Source organism: Nelumbo nucifera, chromosome 4, assembly GCF_055504915.1.
Source record: "Nelumbo nucifera cultivar China Antique chromosome 4, China Antique-T2T, whole genome shotgun sequence".
Lineage (NCBI taxonomy): Eukaryota > Viridiplantae > Streptophyta > Magnoliopsida > Proteales > Nelumbonaceae > Nelumbo > Nelumbo nucifera.
Window position 1 is genome coordinate 5,325,282 of NC_142652.1, and position 8,547 is coordinate 5,333,828.

Consider the following 8,547-nt stretch of genomic DNA (forward strand, 5'->3'; position numbering starts at 1 on the left):
TGGGAGTTGAGTATTTTTGTTAAATAAAAAAACAAGTGACATAATTTTCAGCATGTTCAGCATTAATAATATAAATTTGCTAAAATGCCCATTTATGGTTTGAGTAGACAGGACGTAAGAGAATAAAATTGTAAAATGATAGATATGGACATGGTTAAGGCGTAGAGTTGCAAATACCCAGTAAGTGTAAGTTTGCTTAACTGGGTAAGTGTTTTTACAAGGGCATTTTTTAATCAATTGTAACTTGCCAAGAATTGGTTTCGAATGGATAATTTACGCAGGTAGAGGGAGGATGGCAGTTTCCCGTGGGACACTAATATAATTCTAACTGGGCTTGAGTTTTGATTTCTTAAAGTAGAATATACCTTGCCAGTAAAAGAAACTAAGGCCCTTAAATGTCACTGCCACCAAAGTACATTGTACATCGAAATTTTTACTACAATATTTTCATATCAATAGTACCCACAATTTTTTATATCAAAGCACCAAAAGCTGACAACAGATACAGTTAGGGCCGTCAATGGGTCGGGTTCTACTCAACAGTCCCAAACCAATTGGGCCGGTTCTGGTTCTGAGCTAAAACCAATGGGTCAGTTCTGGTTCCTGACATAGGGTCCTGATTCAGTTTCACCTAGTCCGGAATTGATTCAGTCCCAATTGTTAAGAACCGATCGGTTGTGTTCCAATTCCAAACAATTGCATACCCTATTAGGTCCGGGTCCTCAACATTTCATGTTGGATCAGTTCTGGTTCCAGCTGATTCCGGTCCAGATCCAAATCTGTTGACAGCCCTAAATACAATGACATTGGAGAAAATATTTTTTACATCTGGAAAAAACAATGTCAAAATTCAAATTAGGTCCCACTGTCCCACACTTTTGTATTCCGTAAGCTAAAACAATAAACTCTTGAATTCCCAATTTCAGAAACATGATCTTAAATTCCAGTCCAAAATCAATTTGGACAAATTGGACAGACATGGACCAACAAGACATTGGATTGGACCAATCCAATCCAAAAATATTTATTAGATTGGAGTACTGAAGTAGACCTGTAATAATTTTATATTGGATTGGATTAAACCAAATCTGGTCCATCAATATAAGATAACTTAAGTGTCAATGAAAAGGATTTGGAATGAAACCAATCTAAATTAAAATGAATTTGAACAGATTGAACAGCCCAGACATTGAATTAGACCAATCCAAAATGGTCCAAAATTTTCATTGAATAGAGAATTGGATTGGACCTGGTCCATTTGCAATGGACTAACAGACTGACTCGGATTGAACCAAATCCAGTCCAACTGACACCCCTACATGTTATGCTTAATAGAGCACAAAAAACGGCCTTTTTTTCTGTGCGAGAAATGAGAAAGAAAGGTAACCGGTTACCTTACATGTAGCTCTGTGGGTTCCAAGTTGGAATATAAAGCCACCCAGTAGATAGAATAGTTTACATATAAATCAATTAGACAACATTAAATATTTATTCTCACAATACTTGCCTACAACGCTTGAATCGCTCATCTTCCGATAAACTGCATTATACATGAATATTTGAACATCTCAAACATCAGCAACCCTTTCGACAGATTAAAAGCCTTTGTAACCCTCAAACTAAACGCTTAGATTTTGCTTATAACCTACAACGCGAGCAATTACCTCCACCCTTTCATTAGTTGCATGCTTTTCTGACGTTAACCACATGGATATAGAATTCCAGGAAGTTCACTACTGATCACCCAGGCCCTATCCCGTGTAATTCCTTGGCCGAAATCAGCGTTTTCACTTCCCAGTACCATTTTATCAAGCATGATAGAGATGCTTCTAAAAGTGATGTTGCACAAATTATGGTGGGGTTTCCTAACCCTCAACTTGTGCCATCCTATCTTTCAAATGGATCTCCTTTATTAGAGTTCAAGGGTTAAGGTGGGGATGCTGCTGCTACCTTCTCTCTAAGATTGAATTTCTTAGCTATCAAAGGCCGTACATCTTCAACTCCAACCAAGCTCTCCAAGAAGGGTAGTAATAGCAGCAATTCGTGATCTGAGCGGTCATCAAACCAGCTCTCAATAGGAATACCATTGTCCACTTGGAAGCCAAATGCCTGACCAAATCAAAAGGGAAAAAAGATAGAACCCCATTAGCAAAACCCATGCTCAGTTCTTTTCCTTCACAACAGTTAAAAAGAAGTGAGCGATGCATCCTTGAGGAATCAAGAAAATGTTCTTTCCAACATTACAAGTTTTATTAAAGATGACCTTTTATTACTCCAAGACATTAAATATATCCCATCTCTACATTTCAGTGGTCGCTGAATAGAGATCGGCTTCAGTCACAGTAAGGCCCGTTCGAACAGCCTTGCATCGGGAACATCTCTGTACTTTTATGCTTTATTTCATGGGGAGATATTCCCAATGCAAGGCTATGATAGTTGTTCGAACAGGCCATGCGGTGACTGAATCCCATCACGGCTGAATAACCAGAGCAGTGCTAACTCACATCTAAACTACGCCACAAGAAGTTATTTTAGATGCAGCCCAGTATGCTTCAAGCCACCAATAGCAACAATTGGACCTAAATGTTACTTGCACCCCTTCAATTTAGGGGATATTGCGGTACTTATTCAGTTTTTAGCACTGCAATTTTCAAAAAAGAAAAGAAAAGGCTCGTTACCATTTTACAAAAGAATGACGTCCTCTAGAAAAACACTTTTTGTAAAAACATGGTCATGTTTCATAACTTGACCATACTGAGATTTTCAATATCATGTTAGCAGCTTGTGGGATAAATTTATTTCCATTTTTCCAAAAGCTATATTTCTCACAGCTTTGGAAAAATTTGAAATTGTACCCACATGGAAAGAGCCATTAGAAAATGAGTTTCCCCACTTTGCTGATGTGGCATTTAAAAAAAAAAACACAGAGAAAAGGACCAAACCCAATTACTAAACACTTCTCAACTTGATGGAGAAAACTAAAATTAGAAACTATAATCAACTACATTAACAATGTTTAAATATCTTCCAAAGTGGCAAATATATGACGCAAGGGAATGGTTCAAAATAGTACCTGTGGAGAATTGTCAACTATAATAACTTGTGCCAAATCACGGCCAAGGACGGACAGATCTTTGAGGTAGTTACCCCCTACAAAAACACAGGATTCACGATAAACACGGTGGCGGAATATCCTTCTTTTAGGATCCAGCATATTGAGAAGCTGCTCAGCGTAGATACTTTGGCTTGCAGTGAAGATGATGATCTCAAAGAGGCTCGCAACCCTCTCCATGAAGTCGTTGAGATGAGGACGACATCGAACGTAGACTGTATGCTCTTTGAAATTAAAATTTACTGGAAATGTAAAATCTGCATCCTCACAGTGTTCTAGAGTGGAATGCACTAAAGTCTCTGCCAACCCCTCCCCCCCAATAATAAAAAACAGTAAATACATCAACTAAACAAAAAAAAAAAAGATTGCTGATAAAATGGATATTCATGAAAGCTTTATGCAAGAAAATATTTATTCTTACCATCCAAGTCCAAAACAAGAGTAGTAGGTGGGCAACTCCGTGTCTGTTTTGGTAGGAGCATGGGCCGAAAGGTGGGAACTACTGATGATAAGTCTGGTAAGTTTTTTATGAATAAGTATGGATCAAACTCATCAATTTCCTCAATATTTTCTTCCTCCATGTATACTTCACTTGACATGGAATCATCAGTTGGCTCATCAATACATTCCAATTTCGAGTGCTGCATGGCAAGATATATAGTGGACACTTTCAGAAGATATGTTAGCCCAAACTAAATCATGGTTAAAGTGAAGTATGTTGAATCCATCCTTACCTCAATAGGGCATCCCGTAGGCGATATTCTATTGTCCCAGTGAGAGTTTGTCTGTTCTAGAAGTGAATCACATATATCTTGAGTAACAGGACTCTTCAATATGTCTCCCTGTAACTCAGTTACACAGTTCTCGAGAATTTCTTGGTCTTTTCTTCTAAAGAACTTCACAAAGACTGAAATATTCAATAATAGTCATACATAAATAAAGGCTAAAAATAATTACGAAGATATTTGAACTGGAATGTCCTTCTGGATGCATTTGTAGTCATGTAACTGGGGCAGAAACAAAGCTTTTATCCATTTAAGTGCCAGACACATAACTGAAATATTATGCATTCAAAATTTTTTTCCTGCCCCTCTAACAGAGTGAAAAAGAGCCTGGAGGGAAAAGCCTAAAAGAGGAAGCTACAGAGGCAAAGGTACTTTGGCATAAAGTAGAGATATTCCTGTTCACCCTTCACGGAAATATCTACCAAGAATAAGTAAATGCATTTGCTTTACAATGTCAAATTAACATCTCAAGTTCAAATTGAAATATTTGGGGCGATGTAGTTAAGTTGCATACAAAGTTATCTACCTCCATTTGTAATGCCTGCTCCTACATCTTTAGAAATGTGAAAGGCTGGTGAAAATATAGTCTCCAATACACCTGAATCAGTTCCATTCTTCAAATTCTGCATATCGTTCAAGTGGAAAAAATTAAACAAAGGTATAGTAAGAGAAATGCCATATAGTAAGAGGAATTCCATAATGAATTCAAAGATGAAAACATTAAGAAAATTGCATAGTGAAACCAGCCACTTTATTCTGAAAACCACCTTTAAAGAAAAGACAATTATTTATCAGATAACAGCATTGAATTTCATCACTAGATTTTTAACAAAAATTATAAAACCATGTTAAGTGTCATTGATGTGGCAAAAGTAGCTAATTTCAAGAGAATAAAAATAAAAAATGGTCAAGAAAGCCAAGGATCAAATCACCTTGCAATCAATGGAAGACTCATCAAATGTATCATACCCCAAGCATATATCATGAGTCCCATTGTGCTCTAGGAGATATTTAGAATTCAATGTTTTTGCAGTTACTGCCTCTTTGCTTTTATTCAGCAGAATCCCAGCTGAAAGTTGTGCTGAAAAAGATGAGAAATGTTTTTTAACATGTTAGAAAAGAAGATTCAAAACGTAACCAAAAGATAAAGTACCTGTAATCACAGAACATAACAGCAATTACCATCTAATAAAACATAATCAGCTACTTATAAACCAACCCATCGTTAAAAATTGAAGGAAAAAATACTAGCCTTCAGTCAAATGCAATACAAGTACAACAGCATAAAGGATGCAGAAGGCATCAAGAACAACTATAGACTTACAATATTGTTACTTGCAACAAGGACAAAAGCAGAAAAGAGAAAAATTTAAAAAGGACATAAAGATAAATGAGATATAAATAGAAAGAGAAGAATAATACGAGAACCATCAACAATTAGTGATTTGTACAATTTGTTGACCCTGTAATGATGGAGGTTCCTATACTTGTTGTCAAAATACAAGTAAAATTGATGCAAAAAAAGGAAAAAAGAAGAAAATCCATGGAGAAAGAAAGTAGCTAGATTTATCCCAATATCTCCCATAGAGAATTTCATAAACCGAATTTTAATAATATATACTTTATTATATATTATATATTATAAAATATATATTATGAAATCAAATTTCAGTATATTATATATTAGTATATAAATATATTATATATTATATATAATAATAAAAAGTTCGGTTAATTCGGTTAACCAAAATTCTAATTCCAAAAACCGAAATAACCAAACCGATTTAACCAAAAACCGAAACCAAAATTTTCGCTTCGGTTATTCAGTTTTAACCAAATTATGCTCACCCCTAGGGGGGTGAAACTGTGGTGTTGCATTGCTACTTAAAGTCAATTGGTTAGTCAGATTTAACTTCAAACATCTGTACCACCCTTTACATTGAGTTATGTACATGGAGGAGTTGGTAGAAACATCTTATGTGGCGCCTAGTGGCACTTTTGTGTTTAGAACTACAGTAAACAATTGTGCATTGTCCTATGTGCCAAAAGGACCAAAGCACCTTACTTTCCTGATTTACAATGCTATAATTTGGGTACAAACATTGGGACTTCAAACACAATGGTACCAAAAACCTACTTAGTTAGCCTAAGAGTCAGAAAAATTTTATGGCTGACAATTTTTATGAAACCTTAGTTTGGAGTCAATACAAATTTGACTGGATTTTCATGCTAATAAATAAGTTTTTAGTTACCTATTCAACGAGACCAAGATCTTGGGAATCTAATATGCTTAGGGAAAAGTAAGGCTATTTTATTGGCAGGGTGATAGAGAGTAATGGAATAGTCTTAAATTAATTACCACAAGTCAAATCTTCATGCTTGTCTTGCAAATATGTTGAAAGTGTTGACCCACCAGTATATATAAATACATAGACTATCGTAATGGTAGACCGTAGACCAAAAAGGGCATGGATCAAAGTAGTTAGAAATTATTTAAGTGTCCATAATTTAGCAATGGATATGGTATTAAACAGAGCAGAATGGTGAAACAGGATTCATGCTGCCAACCCCATATAATTGGGATAAGCCTTGGATGTCAAATTGAGACGTATCTGAAGGTATTCTCCTCTCTCTTCATCTAAAATTTTGTTTTCTATTGCAGTAACATATATTTATGTTATACCTATTCTCTTTATGAAATTATGTTACCTTATAATCACCTATTTGCTGCACAAAAAATTCTGCAATTACATTTCTTAACCACAGTAGACCATATCTATACAACATTAATACAGGTTAGTAGGTTACATAAGTTTCCTAAGAGTGTCATGGCTATCATATCAATCACTTCACAGAATTATAGTATCTGCATGTAAAGATATAACCATAAGCAGCTATCTATAGTCCTCAAAAAAAGGTAAGAAATTTGCAATATGAATAGCCCATCCACATATAAGAGCAAAAACAACGCATACTGTCAGTTACTGACTTGCATCATGTTAGGAAGAACCTTGTCTCAGAATGATAGTAGAAACCAATAAGAAACTGGTGGCATACCAAATCTCTGTTTTCTTGCAGAAGTAATCAGCTCTGTAACTTTCTTTTCTGCAGCTTCAACATTCTCAGATACTTTCCTTTGTGATCTACAAACTCTGGGATTGGCATGCTCTCGAGCAGCATTCCTTGTCAAAAGTTTCTTCTTGGTTTGCATTGTTTTTTTACGGAAAGAGGCTAATCTTGATAAACTTATAGTGAGCTACCTTCTCCAATAGTGTAATACTGAATGCAAGAATACAATTCATAGTGAGCTACTTAAAAAATAATAATAATAAAGAACTTATTGTGAGCAATTTTCTCCAATAAAGTTATGCTGAAAACCAGAAATATAGTTTCCAGACTCAAATTGATGATCTCGGCAAATCTAAACATTGAGTGATATTTCAGAGCTCTAAGAATGGAAAGCTGAATATCCATGAAATTAAATTAACAGAGTCTGAACCAATTACCTTGTATGATTCATATCCCATCAGACTAAGAAAGTGTTTAGCAGGCCACCCTGCACGTAACAAACAATCAGACAAAGAACCACGTCAAGCTACATGGAAGATTTACACTAGCTGCAAGAGTTATTAAAGTGCACTTCTTAATTGAGTAGGAGATTTTAAGATAAAGGACCAAAATAAGAAACCTTATCAACTGTTTACTATTCTTATGGTCAATAGTTTGATCCCGTCACAAATACCACATTAATTTTTAGTCCAAGAACAACGTGAAACCACAAGTCTAGAAGGTGATGGCACCCACCTAGGGAAATTAGAGGTGCTTTTTTTCTCAATTTTACAAGTTTATGATGTTTCCCACTCAGCATTTCCAAGGGGAAGAATTCAGCAAAAGCATTGCTCCTGGTTCCATACACAGCGTTCAATAGTACATTTGTTACAAGTAATCCGAACTAAGAAATTAAAAATGAATAGCTACTAGAAGTTAGAGGTCCAGAACCTAAACAATTACTGAAAGCGAAAAAACCCAGAACCCTAGTCACTCAAGGGACTACTTACGGCCGGAGAACAGAATCAGCAATCCAATCAATATCAGTGCAAACATTCCAACCAGAACGAAATGAGTAACTACCGATAATACGATAGTCTAACATTGCAACTAATGAAAACCTAACTAAAAAAAAAAAGACAACGAACTTTGAATCCATACCTAATGCAAATTCGATCTAACGAAAGAATAACAGAGAAGCAAATCTACAATAATCACTGCCTCGATCAACGAAAAGAAAATAGTGACGAAGTACAGGAGTCCAAGAGACCTAGAACCAGTGGGGAAGAAACCCTAGTTTTTTATTTTTATTAGAGGATAGACGGAGAGTGGAGGTAGAACTGTAGAAGCCTGGTGGAAGTTTTCCCTCCAAAGAGAAGAATAGAGGGAAAACCAATTCTTTTGTTATATATATATAGGGGGTAGCTAAGGTCATGAGCACGGAGGGAGACGGAGAACTGAGGAAGTCGTTGTATATACTAGAGCACAAATCTTAGCCTTTGGATCCAAGATGATAATGTCATTGTGTGTAGAAAGAATGGTTGATATTTTTGCAGTATGGTATTAAGTTAGTACTGGGTATATGACGTCAGTGGTTTTTGT

General features: G+C 35.7%; 1 protein-coding gene across 2 annotated transcripts; it reads right to left on the reverse strand.

Annotated features, from left to right (window-relative positions):
- Positions 1–1,442: 1,442 nt before the first annotated feature.
- On the reverse strand, positions 1,443–8,327 carry LOC104591716 (uncharacterized). 2 transcript variants are annotated; one of them, XM_088902571.1, is made up of 10 exons: positions 8,107–8,327; positions 7,702–7,799; positions 7,404–7,453; positions 6,955–7,176; positions 4,830–4,978; positions 4,424–4,520; positions 3,847–4,019; positions 3,534–3,753; positions 3,074–3,411; positions 1,443–2,109 (listed from the first exon to the last, which is right to left on the reverse strand). In XM_088902571.1, the coding sequence occupies exons 4-10, from the start codon at positions 7,106–7,108 to the stop codon at positions 1,927–1,929; spliced, it is 1,314 nt and encodes a 437-aa protein (XP_088758697.1). In that variant the 5' UTR covers positions 7,109–7,176; positions 7,404–7,453; positions 7,702–7,799; positions 8,107–8,327; the 3' UTR covers positions 1,443–1,926. The 2 variants fall into 2 exon arrangements, with proteins under 2 accessions (XP_088758697.1, XP_019052291.1); XM_019196746.2 differs by lacking the exon at positions 7,702–7,799 and having other exon boundaries at positions 8,107–8,323.
- Positions 8,328–8,547: the final 220 nt, after the last annotated feature.